Source organism: Erythrolamprus reginae, chromosome 8 (genome assembly GCF_031021105.1).
Source record: "Erythrolamprus reginae isolate rEryReg1 chromosome 8, rEryReg1.hap1, whole genome shotgun sequence".
Taxonomy (NCBI): domain Eukaryota; kingdom Metazoa; phylum Chordata; class Lepidosauria; order Squamata; family Dipsadidae; genus Erythrolamprus; species Erythrolamprus reginae.
The window spans coordinates 43,510,781-43,530,068 of record NC_091957.1 but is presented as its reverse complement, the minus strand read 5'-3'; the positions used below and the strand labels follow the sequence as shown (position 1 = coordinate 43,530,068).

The following is a 19,288-nucleotide window of genomic DNA, read 5'->3' as shown; positions in this document are numbered from 1 at the left end:
GGAAGGAAGGAAGGAAGGAAGGAAGGAAGAAGTCATGGTGGCACACTAATTAGAAGACAGAATTGCAGACCAATTCTTTCTATTGCCAGCAGTTCAATGTTGACTTAGTCAAGGTTGACTCAACCTTCCATCCTTCCGAGGTGGGTAAAATGAGAACCCTGATTGTTGGGGAAATAATGCTGACTTTGCAAACCATTTAAAGAAGAAGGACTGTAAAGCACTGTGAAGTGGTAAATATAACCCTAAGTGCTATTGGAAGTAAGTGAGTGAGTGAGTGAGTGAGGGAGGGAGGGAGGGAGGAAGGAAGGAAGGAAGGAAGGAAGGAAGGAAGGAAGGAAGGAAGAAGTCATGGTGGCCCACTAATTGGAAGACAGAATTGCAGACCAATTCTTTCTATTGCCAGCAGTTCAATGTTGACTTAGTCAAGGTTGACTCAGCCTTCCATCCTTCCGAGGTGGGTAAAATGAGAACCCTGATTGTTGGGGAAATAATGCTGACTTTGCAAACCATTTAAAGAAGAAGGACTGTAAAGCACTGTGAAGTGGTAAATATAACCCTAAGTGCTATTGGAAGTAAGTAAGTGAGGGAGGGAGGGAGGAAGGAAGGAAGGAAGGAAGGAAGGAAGGAAGGAAGGAAGGAAGGAAGGAAGGAAGAAGTCATGGTGGCACACTAATTAGAAGACAGAATTGCAGACCAATTCTTTCTATTGCCAGCAGTTCAATGTTGACTTAGTCAAGGTTGACTCAGCCTTCCATCCTTCCGAGGTGGGTAAAATGAGAACCCTGATTGTTGGGGAAATAATGCTGACTTTGCAAACCATTTAAAGAAGAAGGACTGTAAAGCACTGTGAAGTGGTAAATATAACCCTAAGTGCTATTGGAAGTAAGTAAGTGAGTGAGTGAGTGAGTGAGTGAGTGAGGGAGGGAGGGAGGGAGGGAGGGAGGGAGGGAGGAAGGAAGGAGTCATGGTGGCACACTAATTGGAAGACAGAATTGCAGACCAATTCTTTCCATTGCCAGCAGTTCAGTGTTGACTTAGTCAAGGTTGACTCAGCCTTCCATCCTTCCGAGGTGGGTAAAATGAGGACCTTGATTGTTGGGGGCAATAGGCTGACTCTCTAAAAGAAGGCTGTAAAAGCACTGTAAAGCAGAATATAAGTCCAACTGCTATTGCTATTTCATCTAGAAAAAAAATTACAGGTGTATTCCACAGCAACCTATCAGGTCCAGTAAGCAACATCATTCTTTATACAGTCTTGACCTATGAGACAGTTCACCCCCTTCTTGTGGTGTCTCATAAACCAGGTTCCTACTGAACTAATCTTATGACAAGTTGGGAAGAGTCATTCACTTGGGTAAAAGCAAATGGCTCTTTGGGCAAAGAGTCATTTGCCTGCCTTCCATTGTGGACCTGTATACTGCATGAGTCAGAGGACTAAGAGGACTAAGAAAATACTTACAAAACCTTTACATCCTCCCCTCAATATGATGCTATAGGACATGATGAAACAAACTGGAGACACAGTTTTCCTCCATGCTGTCACTCTGCTAAATACCTAATTGCCACAGTACTGTCTTATGCCTAAGGATATTTGCCCATGTAGTAGGCTATATTGCTATTATCCTTCTCATCTATTCTACCACCTTCTTCTGTTGGTGTCTTATGATTATATTACATTGCTCTTTATATGTACACTAAGAGCTTCTGCATCAGAGACAAATTCCTTATGTGTCCAATCATTTGGCCAATAAAGAATTCTGTTCTGTTCTATTCTATTCTATGAACATTCCATTCTATATTCCATATTCCATATTCCATACTCTATACTCTATACTCTATTTTCTATTCTATTATGTTCTACTCTATTCTAAATATGAATTAAACTATCACAACTAATTGTGCTTTTTTCTATACCAATATGTCTTAGCCATCAGCACAGAATCATACCAACTGATTGAGAAAAACATAAATACTGTATTTGCAGTTCATAAAACCATCATTGTCTATCGTTTGGAAAGAAGGAAAAAATATCAGTTCATCAGAGCAATAGGTTTATTTACAAATGATTTAGAACAACAGTCATACAGTCCCAATAGTCTATTAATAAAAACAATGTTAGATTCTGAGCCATTAATGGTGTATCAAGAAAGAGAACCTTATATTCTGAACTAGCACTGTGAAATTCCCTAAAGAATGACACCAGGCTTAATCAATTAATTTCAATCGATTGATCAATCAATCAATCAATACTTGGGAATCTGAGCTAGAGAAGCCAGCAACTGATGCAGCAAGAGATGGATTTCCTCATTAGATACCTTCCAGCTTTATCTGCCCAAGACTGGAGGACAGAAGGAAAAGGGGGGACATGATCGAAACATTTAAATATATTAAAGGGTTAAATAAGGTTCAGGAGGGAAGTGTTTTTAATAGGAAAGTGAACACAAGAACAAGGGGACACAATCTGAAGTTAGTTGGGGGAAAGATCAAAAGCAACATGAGAAAATATTATTTTACTGAAAGAGTAGTAGATCCTTGGAACAAACTTCCAGCAGACGTGGTAGATAAATCCACAGTAACTGAATTTAAACATGCCTGGGATAAACATATATCCATCCTAAGATAAAATACAGAAAATAGTATAAGGGCAGACTAGATGGACCATGAGGTCTTTTTCTGCCGTCAGACTTCTATGTTTCTATGTTTCTAAGACACTCTACCAACGATGTATTAGAACAGGGGTGTCAAACTCAAGACCCGTGGTATGGATCTGGCCCGTGGGGTACTTAGATCTGGCCCACACACGCGACCCTCCCAAGCTCCATTTTCACTGGCAGAGGGTTGCAGGAGGTTGTGGCAGCCGAAAATAGAGTCCGAGAGCCCATTTTCCCTGGCAGAGCACTATGGCTGCGACAGGTGCCCATGACACAAGTGACATCAAGCTGGACATGTCCCCAGCCCCCCACCAGGTCAAACACAAACCTGATGCATCCCTCAAAGAAATCGGGTTTGACACCATCTCTGCCCTTCCTGATTTAACCAGAGCGTACCAGGTGTAGGTGGGTGGAACTGTCCAAGGTCCTGAACAATAAATACTTTAATGTTCTCTCTCTAGAGCAGAATTGGGCAAGGGGCAGCTGTCTGTGACCGGCCCGCCCCCTATCTGTGACCGGTCCGCAGAGGTCGAGATCTGCTCCAGTGCGAGGATGAAAAAGCTCATCGTGTCTGCCGGGACTCCTCCGGTTCCTGCTTTCCTGATGAATCATGAGGAAAGCAGGAACCAGGAGTCCCGGCAGACACGGTGAGCTCTTTCAGCCTCACACTGGAGCGGACCCTGACCTCCTACCGAGAGCGGTCGAGCACAGAAACCATGCAAACATTCCAGTGCAGTGACTGTGGTGCACCATGTTGCCGTAAAGCAAACAATTATGAGTCTTTAGAGTGGGTCTGGGTGTTTAAGTCAGGCCAGGGTCCAACCCTCTAAAACCATCCCAATTAATTGCCCACCCCTGCTCTAGAGTCTAGCCAATATAGCAGTGATGGCAAACCTATGGCATAGCTGCCACAGGTGGTACACAGAGCCATATCTGCTGGCACACAAGCTGTTGCCCTACCTCAGCTCAAACACGCAAGTGCACATTGGCCAGCTGATTTCGGCTCGCACAGAGGCTCTAGGAGGACATTTTCAGCTTCCGAGGACCTCTGGGGGAATGGGGGAGGGCATTTTTGCTCTCCTCAGGCTCAAGAGCGCTTATATAGAGCGCTGGTGAGAGCCCATTTGGAGTACTGTGTTCAGTTCTGGAGACCTCACCTACAAAAAGATATTGACAAAATTGAACGGGTCCAAAGACGGGCTACAAGAATGGTGGAAGGTCTGAAGTATAAAACGTATCAGGAAAGACTTAATGAACTCAATCTGTATAGTCTGGAAGACAGAAGGAAAAGGGGGGACATGATCGAAACATTTAAATATGTTAAAGGGTTAAATAGGGTTCAGGAGGGAAGTGTTTTTAGCAGGAAAGTGAACACAAGAACAAGGGGACACAATCTGAAGTTAGTTGGGGGAAAGATCAAAGGCAACATGAGAAAGTATTATTTTACTGAAAGAGTAGTAGATCCTTGGAACAAACTTCCAGCAGACGTGGTTGGTAAATCCACAGTAACCGAATTTAAACATGCCTGGGATAAACATATATCCATTGTAAGATAAAATACAGTAAATAGTAAAAGGGCAGACTAGATGGACCATGGGGTCTTTTTCTGCCGTCAGTCTTCTATGTTTCTATGTTTCTAAGAGCCTGGGGAGCAGTGTTCCCTCTAATTTTTTTTTGGGGTGGGCGGAAAAGTATAGTGTCTGAGCGGCAGTCCCTTTGGGACTGGGCGGCACAGAAATAATAAACAAATAAACAAATAAACAAATAAACAAATAAAAAGCCCACCCTGTTTTGCCTCAGAGAATTTCAAAATAAAATACTGTACTGTGTGTCTATAACAGTGAGCTCATAATAGGGCAACTCTATCAATATCAAAATGCCACTTAAATAGTTGAGCTAGTTTCAAACTAGATTTTGATTTTCTTTCTCTTTCTCTCTTCCTTACTCCCATTCTTTTTCTTTCTCTTTTCCTTCCTCTCTTTTTTCTATCTGTTTCTCTCTCTTCTTCTCTTCCTCTCTCTCTCCTTCCCTCTCACTCTTTCCCTCTCGGCTTCTGGGCAGGTTTGGAAAACTCTGAGTTGATGATGATTTATAAGTGTGCGATTGCTCACTGCTCAGCTTAGAGGGAACTATGCTGGGGAGTGTGAAAAAAGGCCTAACAGGCCCATCAGAAGTTGGGACACAGGCTGTTTCTGGCCTTCAAAGGGCCTCTGGGAGAGCAGGGGAGGCAATTTTTGTCCTCCCCAGGCATTGAATTATGGGTGTGGGCACTCATGCAGGTGCGATAGTGTGTGCACATGCGCTTTCGGCACATGAGGGGGAAAAAGTTCACCCTCACTGCAATATAGCATCTGACATATACAGTTCGGCATTTGTCTTCTGGCACCCAAAGCTGTTAAAGTGACTCCCAATTAAGTGGGAAGAGGTGGAAGGAACAGTCCACAAACAAGGCATCACAACAGACAGAACAATATTCCTGCTGAAACTCCAGGTTTAAAAAAAAAAAAATCAATGACAAGATTAAAGACTTGGTTCGCTGTGATCCTATTATTTGCACCAGCATACCAACTCATGCACAGAGATTGAGGGAGAGGGCGTGGAATCTTTCTTTCCTGGTCAATCCTTACATAATAGAATTGTTTTTAAGTTGAAAGTTGTGTCCTTGTATTCCTCCTCTCATTTCCCCCAGATTTTACTAAATGTAAAGTAGCATATGGTTTATGGGTTACTTATTCAGTGTTTGATGAGAGGATATATTATGCTAATAGCATGAAAAGATTGGAGTAGCAAACCATGCATTATCTTGACATGAGGTAGTATTATCAAGGCTGTCAATGTGGTTGTTGATATTAGCTTAATGGGAGCAGTTCTTGAGATGTCCTATTAGAAGAGATTGGCTTGTTTTTATTGTATCTACTCTTCCTCTTAGTGCCGTCAATTTTTCCATTTCTTACTCATGCCGTGGGATGATGTGAGGAGCTCTGTCCACAAATTTCATATCCCCATCAGATCTTTTCACAATTACCAAATTCTAACCCTTTAGTAACATTTCATTGTGTGGCTTGGGGGTCATTGAAACTGTGACATCATGTATTCTCCTGTCCCATGTCCTTTATATAGCCACATAAAACGAGCCTATAGATCACCTTCTTTTGAGGTTCACAGGAAGAAATTGTTTACAGTATTTTATGTAATTTAATTGTCTTGCAAATACTACTACTACTACTACTAATAATAATAATACTAATAATAATACTAATACTAATAATAATAATTTATTGGATTTGTATGCCGCCCCTCTCCGTAGACTCGGGGCGGCTAACAACAATGATAAAAACAGCATGAGACAATCCAATAATAAAACAACTAAAAACACTTATTTATAAAACCAAACATACACACAAACATACCATGCATAACTTGTAATGGCCTTGGGGGAAGGAATATCTCAACTCCCCCATGCCTGGCAGTATAAATGAGTAGTTTACGAAAGACAGTGAGAGTGGGGGCAATTCTAATCTCCGGGGGGAGTTGGTTCCAGAGGGCCGGGGCCACCACAGAGAAGGCTCTTCCCCTGGGGCCTGCCAAATGACATTGTTTAATCGACAGGACCCGGAGAAGGCCAATCCTGTGGGACCTTATCAGTCGCTGGGATTCGTGCGGTAGCAGGCGGTACCGGAGGTAATCTGGTAATAGGAGTTCCGCTATAACTAAAACGGCTGCCAAGTTCTTTTATATTGCTATTAGGATGAGCACCCAATTATTGTAGATGTACCTGAGCTGAATGCATTAAGCTGACTTTTATTTTAAGGATGACGCCCCAATTTTGATGTGATTGCACTTTTGTTTAGTGGCCAATAGGCAATAGTACATTGATTCACATTCTAATGTGCAAATGAATTTGCTTGTTCTTTTCAAACAAATTAGATTTTTCCAGCAAATTAGATGTTTTTTTAAATCGTGATTTTTTTTTCAGCCAGGGTGTTTTAATGCAAACTGGTGGCTTGCGTTGCCTGCCTCTGGATGAATCTTTCCTAAAGCAGAATAACAATAACAATAGCAAATGGCAGTGAGATTTATATCTTCATAGTCCTTTACAGCCCTCTCTAAGTGGTTTATAGAGTCAGCATATTGCCTTCAACATTCTGGGTCCTCATTTTACCCACCTCAGAAGGATGGAAGGCCAAGTCAACCTTGAGCCAGGCAGAATCGAACTGCTGGCAGTCAGCAAAATTAGCCTGCAATTCTGCATTCTAACCACTGCACCACCATGGCTCTTATCTCCATATGGCATGCTTATATGAAATTACAGTGGTACCTCTACTTAAGAACTTAATTCGTTCCGTGACCAAGTTCTTAAGTAGAAAAGTTTTTAAGTAGAAGCAATTTTTCCCATAGGAATCAATGTAAAAGCAAATAATGCATGCAAACCCGTTAGGAAAGAAATAAAAGCTCGGAATTTGGGTGGGAGGAGGAGGAGGAAGAAGAAGAGGAGGAGGACAGTCGCTGCCCAGAACAAAGGGAACATTTCTTTTCTCGGGGTGCTGCCATAGGTTTATTTCCTTTCTAAGTGCTCAGAGAAAGGAAAATGCTTCATTCGCTCCGGACTGCCAAAGCCTCTTTAAGCGCCACTAAAAGGCTCCTCTGGCAGCCCAGAAAAGCCTGAGACGGCCGGGATTAAAGGGGGAATGGCAGGAAACTGGCCGGGCCTTCGTGCTGCTCTCAAATTTCCTGGGAAATTTTCCTGGGCTCGGGTTCTTAAGTAGAAAATGGTTCTTAAGAAGAGGCAAAAAAATCTTGAACACCCGGTTCTTACCTAGAAAAGTTCTTACGTAGAGGCGTTCTTAAGTCGAGGTACCACTGTATATAAATCACAGATTGCATACATATTTCTGGGCATTTTTACTGACAAGAGGTTTGGGGAAATATTGCAATTTGCACACAGTATCCATCCAGTTCACTTAAAGACCCATTTTTTGGAGGTAGTTTTCTTGTAAGTAATTGTTTAGAAGAAATAACTGGTTGGAATGTAATCAGGCTATTCCACTCAGAGCCTTAATATTTCCAAATGGATGCTATGATAGCTACTGGCATTATCCTAAATTAAGTAAGTCCCATCAAGTTTGTTTTTCTCTGTCTCCAGAGTGGATATTTATAATTCCTCCAGTAGGGCTGGGTTTGGTAAAAATTTTGGTTAGGTCTGCCATATTTTAAATGAAATATTTATCACCATTTTTTAAAACCTGTATGGGCTTTTGATCTTCGTGCATCCTGAATTTTAGCAAACAGAGGATTGAATTTTTTTTCTCCCTAAAATCCTCCAGCATGCAGTCTGATGCTCTTCTATTTTCTGACTCATAAGGCAGGCAGCCCTTTGATTACATCTATGCCTATCTAAGGCTTCAGGTTTTGCTCCATTATCTCTGGTTTCCATGGCAGCTGCATCTCTTTCCAGGGGTTTCTCTATAAGTCATCTACCCTTTTCTTCATCTCTGTTTTCTGTCAGCCAGGAACCAATCTAACCCTTAACTTAATTTTAGAAGCAAAATTTGAACAAGGTGCATGAGTGTAAAAGATAAATTGATGAGTGAGTCAATGTCTGGGAAAGAGATATTTTAACGCGCACGACAATTCATCAGGATGGGGTTCCAGGCTGCAGTTTGTCCAGATGCCTGGAGGTGCCAGGAATCTAAGCTAGATGTATGTAAAGCTCTGTATACCAAGGAGCCTTCTACAGTGATACCTCGTACAAACTTTTCGAGATACAAACCTGGGGTTTAAGATTTTTTTGCCACTTCTTACAAACTATTTTCACCTTACAAACCCAAGCCGCTGCCACTGGGATGCCCCACCTCCGGACTTCTGTTGCCAGCGAAGCGCCCATTTTTGCACTGCTGGGATTCCCCTGAGGCTCCCCTCCATGGGAAACCCCACCTCCGGACTTCCGTGTTTTTGTGATGCTGCAGGGGAATCCCAGCAGGAGAATCCCAGCAGCGCAAAAATGGGCACTTCGCTGGCAACGAAAGTCCGGAGGTGAGGTTTCCCAGCGAGGGGAGTCTCAGCACAATCGCAGCATCACAAAAACACGGAAGTCCGGAGGTGGGGTTTCCCATGGAGGGGAGCCTCAGGGGAATCCCAGCAGCACAAAAACGGGCGCTTCGCTAGCAAAAGGGGTGAGTTTTGGGCTTGCACACATTAATCGCTTTTCCATTGATTCCTATGGGAAACATTGTTTCATCTTACAAACTTTTCACCTTACAAACCTCGTCCCGGAACCAATTAAGTTTGTAAGACGAGGTATCACTGTACTTCTAAGCTTTGGCTTCTCCTCAGCTAACTACAAGCATCTTTGACAGCCCTTAAAAAGTTCTCAAAAGAGACCTCAGTCAATTTGATCTAGTGGTTAAGGCAGCAGCTAGAAGCTAGGAAATTGTGAGTTCTATCTTGCCTTAGGCATGAAAACTAGCTGGGTGATTTTGGGCCAATCAGCAAAAGACTGTGAGTTTTAATTCTGCCTTAGGCGTGAAAATTGGCTGGGTAACTTTGAGTTAATCACCGGTAGACTAAGTTCTAGTTCTGCCTTAGTTATAAAAGTTGGCTGAGTGACTTTGCTCCAGTCCTTCTTTCTCGCCCCAACTCACATCATTAGGATGTTGTTGTGGAGAAGAGGAAGAAGGAAGGAATATTGTGTGGATAAGCATGGATTCAGCTGAAGTTGTTTTGCAGGTTGACAGTTAGATGGCCTAGAGTCCCAGGGGTAGGCAAAGTTGGCTCTTCCATGACTTGTGGACTTCAACTCCCAGAATTCCTGAGTCAATCATGCTAGCTCAGGAATTGAAGTCCACATGTCATAGAAGAGCCAGCTTTGCCTACCTCTGGCCTAGACCAGGGGTGTTAAACTTGCAATGTCACATTGTCATCACATAACGTATCATGACTTTCCACCACCCTCTGCTAAAATGGGGGTGGGCATTGTCAGTGCACGATGCATCCGGCTCGTGGGCTGCAAGTTTGACACCCATGGCCTGGACATTGGTATTTGAACACAGAACCTTTTAAGATTTATATTTTATTTCATTCTACTAATCTAGATGAAATGTTGAGAGAGACAGGGAGGGAGAGAGATAAGATAGATAGATAGATAGATAGATAGATAGATGGATGGATGGATGGATGGATGGATGGATGGATGGATGGATGGATGGATGGATGGATGGATAGCTAGCTAGATAGATAGACAGACAGACAGTTAGGTAGATAGATAGATAGATAGATAGATAGATAGATAGATAGATAGATAGATAGATAGATAGATGATAGATAGATAGATAGATAGATAGATAGATAGATAGATAGATAGAGAAGTAGGTAGGTAGGTAGGTAGGTAGGTAGATAATGGATGGGTGGGCAGACAGACAGACAGACAGTTCCTGTATGATATAACATACACTAGGCTAAATAAATAAAGGACTCCATTAATTCTCCCTCCATTTCCATTCTTCTCCCCAGTCCCACAACCCCAACCACAACTCAACCCAAAGAATATCAAATTCCATTTTGTGTAACAAAACACCAGACCAGACCTGATCATACTTGGTATGGTCTTTGAGGTGGCAAGCCTAGAAAACAAACTCTTTATTGGATAAATGAGCAAAAATTGCCCACTGTTACTAGTCCAATAATCTCTTGAGAAAAAATGAACAATCTTATAATCATAACTGGTTTTTTAAAAAAATTAAAAACTGCTTGCCTACCATATTTGATGGTGTATTTAACTGGTATAATTACTTTTAATTACACAGCTGTGTAATTTTCACTTAATTACATTCATAGAGTTCAGATTTAAAATCACAACTTTGGAACATTTAATTTTATGGCAACCCATAATAACTGTCCAGGAAAACAATGCCTCCCAAATGTTCTGTGGGCAACATTTTGAAACTGATTTTTAATTTTATTTATTTTTTATTTTTTGCCTTTTTTTCCCTCTTCCTTCAAGAGAAGGACAGATTAGTTATTTGAAATGTTTTGCTTCAAACGAGGGATATAAAGAATAAATAAAGCATAGGAGTAACTTTGTAAGACTACCAAAAGATGTCTTCCCTCTGGAATGATGCCTTGCTGGCTCAATTGTTCCATCAATTTTCACTGACTGTACTGAGGAGCTATACAGAATAGAATAACAGAGTTGGAAGGGACCTTGGAGGTCTTCTAGTCTAACCTCCTGCTTAGGCAGGAAACCCTACACTACTTCAGACAGATGGTTGTCCAATCTCTTCTTAAAAACCTCCAGTGTCTTCTGTCTGGGTCACTCTGGAAGCTATGACCAACCCAAAAAGATAAGCCAGACACACCGGTTGAATCCAAACACAGTTTTATAATGGTAAAGAGAAAAGGAGCCAACAGAAAATGTCCTTACAAGTCAGGAAAGCACTGGAACTCCAAATAGATACACGAAGGCAATTGTTCATACAAAAACACAGGATCCTTGATGACAAACGAGGCTGTTGCCAACAGGCACAAACCTCCCATGGGTCTTCAAGACTGCTGGGCCATGAGCCAGGAACAAAACGCTGAGAGAAAATGCAGATAACACCAACTCCACTGTGATAACACTCAACGCTGCTGGAATGGTTCTCATGCCTTCCCTGCTAATGAGGACCACACCCAAGCCCTGGTGCATAGTTCCCTCTAAGCTGAGCAGTGAGCAATCGCTCACTTAAAAATCATCATCAACTCAGAGTTTTTCAAACCTGCTCAGAAGCCGAGAGGGAAAGAGTGAGAGGGAAAGAGTGCCGCCCAGTCCCGAAGGGACTGCCGCTCAGACACTATACTTTTCTGCCCACCCCCCCAAAAAATTAGAGTGAACACTGCCCTGGTGTTCCTCATTCAATGCTGATAATATCTATTCAGTTGCTGCCTCCTTTGATCTATGTGTCTCTGTCGCATATTAATGATAGCTTGTGCCTCATCATCCAATGACTCCAGAGACTCCAAGCTACTTGCTGGAGAGAGCCCCTCCCCAGGGTTCCCAAGCCCCTCTTCCTCGTCATTTTCCAGATTGTTATCTCCCCAGTCTGGCTGCCAAGAACTCTCCTCTTCGCTCTCAGCCTCCCCCGGGCATGGAGCCAGCAGAGACGCAGCTGGTCTTTGATCTTGCTCAGGCTGAACCACAACACAGTGTTGAAGCATTCACAACTTCTGGAGGCAAGTTGTTCCACAGGTTAATTGTTCTCACTGACAGGAAATTTCTCCTTAGTTCTAGGTTGCTTCTCTCCTTGTTTAGTTTCCACCCATTGCTTCTTGTCCTTCCCTCAGGTGCTTTGGAGAATAGCTTGACTCCCTCTTCTTTGTGGCCACCCCTGAGATATTGGAAGACTGCTATCGTGTCTCCCCTGGTCCTTCTTTTCATTAAACTAGCCGTGCCCAGTTCCTGCAACCATTCTTCATATGTTTTAGCCTCCAGTCCCCTCATCATCTTTGTTGCTCTTCTCTGCACTCTTTCTAGAGTATCATAAATTAGATTTAATAGAAGGATGAGATAGGCATCTGTCACATGTTTCTTTGTCAATATCCAAATTCACTGAACTTCCAGCTCCCAAATCCACAGAGGTCCAAGCTAAGTCTACTTGGGTAGCAATCCCAATTCCTTTCCCCAGGTGTACCACTGCTGCTTCTACTAATAGTAAACTACCACTGTCTCTGAATCCCCAGTTGCTTCCAGTTCTCCAGTGACGGAAACAATCTCCCTTCTACTCCACAACAACACCCAAATGTTTTTCTGCTCTGCTTTTATAGCTTCTCAGTGCTGGGAAGCTGGGAGAGGTCTTAAAAGAGCAGAAGACCATCAGACCAATAGCTATTTGCTTTTCAGGTAGCCTGACCCCTCACAGCATCTTGACATTTTTATCTCTCAGGAAAAAAAGTAATTCCTTGCTTTGGATTTTTTTTGGTAAAGAGGGAAAGGTATGGTTTAAAGAGCCTGCTGAAGCTCTGGGCCATGCCTAAAGGAGTATTTTTGATGACATTCTTTCCCTAGAAAACAAGCAATAGGTTATGGAAAGAAAGAAATTACCATGTCAGCTTAAAAGAAACATCAAAGTATAAATGCATTTATAATTGATGTCAAATAATTGAAAATTGAAATGAAATCCTTCCTTCTTTCTCTTTCCTTCTTTCCTTCTTTCCTTCCTTCCTTCCTTCTTTCTTTCTTTCCTCCCTCTTCTTCTGTCCTGTGTCTATCCTTCCATACTTTCCCTCTCTGTTCTGTTCCTTCCTTCCTTCTTTCTTTCTTTCCTTCCTTCCTTCCTTCCTTCTTTCTTTCCTCCCTCTTCTTCTGTCCTGTGTCTATCCTTCCATACTTTCCCTCTCTGTTCTGTTCCTTCCTTCCTTTCCTTCCTTCCTTCTTTCTTTCCTCCCTCTTCTTCTGTCCTGTGTCTATCCTTCCATACTTTCCCTCTCTGTTCTGTTCCTTCCTTCCTTCTTTCCTTCCTTCCTTCTTTCTTTCCTCCCTCTTCTTCTGTCCTGTGTCTATCCTTCCATACTTTCCCTCTCTGTTCTGTTCCTTCCTTCCTTCTTTCCTTCCTTCCTTCTTTCTTTCCTCCCTCTTCTTCTGTCCTGTGTCTATCCTTCCATACTTTCCCTCTCTGTTCTGTTCCTTCCTTCCTTCTTTCCTTCCTTCCTTCCTTTCTTTCCTCCCTCTTCTTCTGTCCCGTGTCTATCCTTCCATACTTTCCCTCTCTGTTCTGTTCCTTCCTTCTTTCCTTCCTCCCTCCCTCCCTTCCTCCCTCCATCCCTCCCTCCCTTCCTTCTCTCCTCCTCCTCCTTCCTCCTCCCCCTCATTATTATTTTCTATTTTCTCTCTTATATTTTCACTGCTATTTCTTCTTTGGATTTTTTAAAGTGATATTTGTATTATCGTATATTAAACCCCCGCCCCAGGGGAGTTTACTTGATTAACTTCAAGTCAATCAACTCATTTTCTCCACCAGAGAAAGTATTACCATGATAATTTCACAGTGCTTCTCTGAAATCGAGACGGCTCAATTTTGGCCATCTGAAATCGAGAAGCATCTATGTCTGAGATTATTCTCTCTTGTTTTTTCCCCCCCTCCTTCTGCCGTTTCCAGCTAAACAGGAATTTATTTGCTGTCACTCTGACAGTGGCTGGTTTGCCTCTTTTTGCTCACAATTTCTTCCCTTGCTGTGGAAATTGCAAAAATGAAAACAAAAAATGCAACCAGGGTTGGTTTGTGTTTCTGGTCTAATTGTGTGTGTGAGGGGGGGGCAGTAACTGGCCCCACCAGCATTTATCGAGATAGTAGAACAGTGGCAGAACTCAAGTGAGTGTTTGGGTGGTGAAAATGGAAGCACACATAGAGTAAGTGTGGAAGTGCCTTATGCCAACATGGGTTTGTTAAATACAGCCTGGGGTCGGCTCATTTTAATGCCCCTCTAAATGGTGAATTGTGGGTCTTTATTTGTCCAACTGAGCTAATGGTATGATTCAGAATAGAACCAAAAAAAACCCCAAACCCATAGCAGGAAAAAAGAAGAGGAATCCAAAATTGCTACTCCAGCAACACATTTAATAGGAGCAGGAAAATTAAGATAAATGAGCATGCAAGAACTCTTCAACCAGTATGTTACATCAGTGATTTTCAACCTTTTTTGAGCCGCGGCACATTTTTTACATTTACAAAACCCTGGGGCACATTGAGTGGCGGGGGGGGGGGGGCGACTAAAAAAAGTTTGGACAAAAAAATTCTCTCTCTCTCTTCCTCCCTTTCACTCTATTTCTTTCTCCCTCCCTCTTTCTCTCCCTTCCTCTTTCTTTCTCTCCCCTTCCTCTTTCTTTCTTTCTCTCTCTCTCCATCCCTCTTTCTTTCTCTCCCTTCCTTCCTCTCTTTTTTGGTCTCTTTCTCTCTCCCTCCCTCCCTCCCTCTATGTCTTTCTCTCTCTCCTTCCCTCCCTCTTTTTCTCTCTCTCTTGCTCTCTCTCTCTTTCTTTCTCTAGTTCTCTATCTCTCTCTTTCTTTCTTTCTTTCTTTCTTTCTCTCTCTTGTTCTCTCTCTCTCTCGCTCGCTCTTTCTCGCTCTTGCTTTCTTTCTCTCTCTCTGAGCTTCGCGGCACGCGGCACACTAGTGTGCCACGGCACACTGGTTGAAAAACACTGTGTTACATGAATCAGGTGATGTGGGGGGGAAATAAAATAGAAACAATATATATTAACCGCATGGTTTGGTGGGTAGGCAACTGCTCTACTTCAAACAGCAAAAAAAAACCCTAAGAGCCATATTATCTTGTGGACATTTATAATTAGAATTATTAGAATTGGAATAAAAATTATTAGAATTCAATTCAATTCAATTTAGTAGATTTGTATGCCACCCCTCTCCGAAGACTCGGGGTGCCTCACAACAACGATAATAACAATATTATAATGGCACAAATCTAATATTAAAAATAACTAAAAACCCTATCATAATTTAAAAAAAAACAGACAACACATACATACCAAACATAAATTATAAGGAGCCTGGGGAAAAGATGTCTCAAATCCCCCATGCCTGGCAGTATAGGTGGGTCTTAAGTAGTTTACGGAAGACAAGGAGGGTGGGAGCAGTTCTAATCTCCGGGGGGAGTTGATTCCAGAGGGCCGGGGCCGCCACAGAGAAGGCTCTTCCCCTGGGGCCCGCCAGACGACATTGTTTAGTGGACGGGACCCGGAGAAGGCCAACTCTGTGGGACGTTATCGGTCGCTGGGATTCATCCAGTAGCAGGCGGTTCCGGAGGTACTCTGGTCCACTGCCATGTAGGGCTTTAATTATAATTATTAGCATTAGAATTATAATGGATGATCTCTGGCGGGCCCGGGACAGGGGTTTATCCTCTGTCCTGGTGCTCCTTGACCTCTCAGCGGCTTTCGATACCATCGACCATGGTATCCTTCTGCACCGGCTGGAGGGGTTGGGGGTGGGAGGCACTGTCCTTCAGTGGTTCTCCTCCTACCTCTCTGGCCGGTCGCAGTCGCTGTTAGTGGGGGGCCAGAGGTCAACTCCTAGGTTTCTCCCTTGTGGGGTGCCTCAGGGGTCGGTCCTCTCCCCCCTGCTATTCAACATCTACATGAAACCGCTGGGCGAGATCATCCAAGGACATGGGGTGAGGTATCATCAATATGCGGATGATACCCAGCTTTACATCTCCACCCCATGCCCAGTCAACGAAGCGGTGGAAGTGATGTGCCGGTGCCTGGAGGCTGTTGGGGCCTGAATGGGTGTCAACAGACTCAAACTCAACCCGGATAAGACGGAGTGGCTGTGGGTTCTGCCTCCCAAGGACAATCCCATCTGTCCGTCCATCACCCTGGGGGGGGAATCATTGCCCCCCTCAGAGAGGGTCCGCAACTTGGGCGTCCTCCTCGATCCACAGCTCACATTAGAAAAACATCTCTCAGCTGTGGCGAGGGGGGCGTTTGCCCAGGTTCGCCTGGTGCACCAGTTGCGGCCCTATCTGGACCAGGACTCATTGCTCACAGTCACTCATGCCCTCATCACCTCGAGGTTCGACTACTGTAATGCTCTCTACATGGGGCTACCTTTGAAAAGTGTTCGGAAACTTCAGATCGTGCAGAATGCAGCTGCGAGAGCAGTCATGGGCTTACCTAGGTATGCCCATGTTTCACCATCACTCCGCAGTCTGCATTGGCTGCCGATCAGTTTCCGGTCACAATTCAAAGTGTTGGTTATGACCTTTAAAGCCCTTTATGGCACTGGACCAGAATATCTCCGAGACCGCCTCCTGCCGCACGAATCCCAGCGACCGATTAGGTCCCACAGAGTGGGCCTTCTCCGGGTCCCGTCAACTAAACAATGTCGGTTGGCGGGCCCCAGGGGAAGAGCCTTCTCTGTGGCGGCACCGGCCCTCTGGAACCAACTCCCCCCGGAGATTAGAACTGCCCCTACTCTTCCTGCCTTCCGTAAACTCCTTAAAACCCACCTTTGCCGTCAGGCATGGGGGAACTGAAACATCTTCCCCTGGGCATGTCTAATTTATGTATGGTATGCTTGTGTGTATGTCTGTTAGTATATGGGGTCTTTTTTAAATCTTTAATATTTTAAATTGTCAGATTATTTATGATTTGTTTCCACGTGTTGTGAGCCGCCCCGAGTCTTCGGAGAGGGGTGGCATACAAATCTAAGTAATAAATAAATAAATAATAAATTATTAGCATTAGAATTATTAGAATTCGAATAAAAATTATTAGAATTATAAGAATTAGCATTAGGATAAGAATTATTAGAATTATAAGAATTAAAATTAGAATTAAGAATTAATTATAAGAATTATAATTATAAGAATAATTAGAATTAGAATTCTTTATTGGCCAAGTGTGATGAGGCACACAAGGAATTTGTCTCCGGTGCATAAGCTCTCAGTGTGCATACAATAGTAATAGATCATTAATGATAATGATAATGTAAAAATACATTCCTCATAAATTGTAAGACACAGCACTTAGTGATAGTTATGGGATACTAAATATGCAATCAACATAAATCATACTAGATACAAGGAACAAAGTTATAGTCTTAAGAAGATAAGGAGATACGGAATAAGGAATAGTTTAGTTTTTGAATAGTTTATTCAAAATTCTGCACACATTCTGGGTAAAAAGCACACTTGGATAACATTTAGGTGCTTAGGGAAGGTGTCTGAGGCGGACATGTATGTCAATACTTTATACATACAGTTTCTTTAAATGGGTTGAAAACGGTGTCCATTCAAGATTCTTGGTCCAATAAAAAGCTACATGCACATATAAATGTTTTGAAGTTGAGGAGAATGGCCCCCTATGCAAATCTTGAAGGTGTGCATGGAGACCATAGTCAATCTCTCCTTCACCACTGGAATTACTGAAATTATAATTTCTTCCCCATCTCCAGATCAATCAATTGACCAGTCAATCAATTCTAACTTGAGTTTTTGTCATGCAACCAGACTGCCAAATGTATTAAGATATCTCTGACTTCTTCCTCTTTTTCTGCTTTCTTCTTTAGTTGACCACCTGATTTCAGGATGACTGAGGGTTTAGATCACAGATTCAGTTATCTCACCTGGGAACAGATTAAAATACTGGATCAAGTGCTGACTGAGGCGATCCCCATTCACGGACGAGGGAATTTTCCAACTTTAGAGGTAAAGCCAAAAGACATCATCCATGTTGTCAAAGAACAACTGATAAAGAAACAGATCGTTGTCCATGACGTTCGCTTGAACGGATCCACGGCGAGTCACATCCTGGTTAAGCAAAATGGCACCAGCTACAAAGACCTGGACATCATTTTTGGCGTGGAGCTTCCAAGTGCACACGAATTCCAGGTGGTGAAGGAATCTGTCTTGAATTGCCTCTTGGACTTTTTGCCAAAAGGTGTCAACAAGGAAAAAATCACAGCGCAGACGATGAAGGAGGCTTATGTTCAGAAGATGGTGAAGGTGTCTACAGACCATGACCGCTGGAGCCTCATCTCCTTGTCCAACAACAGTGGCAAAAATGTGGAGCTCAAGTTTGTCAACTCTCTCAGGCGGCAGTTTGAGTTCAGTGTCGACTCTTTTCAGATCATCCTGGACGCTGTGTTGGAGGTCTACAGCAATGCGAGTGGTGAACTTACAGAAGACGCGGGGCTGTCTGTCGTCGCCGAGAGCATGTATGGAGACTTTGAGGAAGCCATGGACCACTTGAAATACAAACTCATCGCTACAAGGAACCCGGAAGAAATCCGCGGAGGAGGTCTTTTGAAATACAGCAATCTACTGGTCCGGGATTTTAAGCCAGCGGATGAAGTAGAGATTAAGTCATTGGAACGTTACATGTGTTCTCGGTTCTTCATCGACTTTCCAGATGTAGCTGAGCAACAACGGAAGATTGAGTCTTACCTGCGCAACCACTTCATTGGGGAAGAGAAGAGCAAATATGACTACCTGATGACCTTGCGTGGGGTTGTGAACGAGAGTACGGTCTGCCTTATGGGCCACGAACGAAGGCAAACGCTAAACATGATTACAATCCTGGCTCTCAAAGTACTTGGGGAGCAAAACATCATCCCCAATGTAGCCAATGTAACCTGCTACTATCAGCCTGCCCCTTATATCAGCGACAGGAACTTCAGCAATTACTATATCGCTCATGGACAACCGTCTATTATCTACCAGCCCTATTCCTTCCACATACACATGCAGAGTGGTATGGTGTAGCCGATCACGAAACCTTCTTGCCTTACATCTGTGCTCAATCAACTCTTCCTTTGCCCTTGCTCCACCCAACAGTTCTCTTCGAAATAAACGTCCTCATTAAAGCAAATTTTCCCACCACTTTTGATTAGCCGGACATCTTTCAGTGTGTGTACCCAACTGTACATGCATGTCGTCGCAAATCTCCATCGATCAGCCCAGACCTTGAAATAATCTTCAGGCAGCTTAGGAAAGATTGACTTGTATATGAGGGGGGATTGTGTTTTGAATTAACTACACGTTGCCTAATCATCTAGTGCCGTAAAATGATGATTGCTTTGTGTGTGTTTTTTTCATGTACCAATTTGTGTTCCTCTCTCTTGATTGCAAGAGTTGGCCAAGGCTAGA

General features: G+C 43.1%; 1 protein-coding gene across 3 annotated transcripts in view; it reads left to right on the top strand.

The window, feature by feature from the left end:
- Nucleotides 1-19,021, top strand: part of LOC139171503 (terminal nucleotidyltransferase 5C-like) — a 25,389-nt gene extending 6,368 nt beyond the window's left edge. For 2 of the 3 annotated variants that reach the window (XM_070759786.1, XM_070759787.1), the window contains one exon: nt 17,710-19,021. In XM_070759786.1, the coding sequence (XP_070615887.1) occupies nt 17,729-18,904 (1,176 nt within the window). In that variant the 5' untranslated portion in view covers nt 17,710-17,728 and the 3' untranslated portion in view covers nt 18,905-19,021. Of the gene's footprint in view, nt 1-801; nt 883-17,709 lie in introns of those variants that run through there. The other variant, XM_070759788.1, reaches the window with a different exon arrangement.
- Nucleotides 19,022-19,288: the final 267 nt, after the last annotated feature.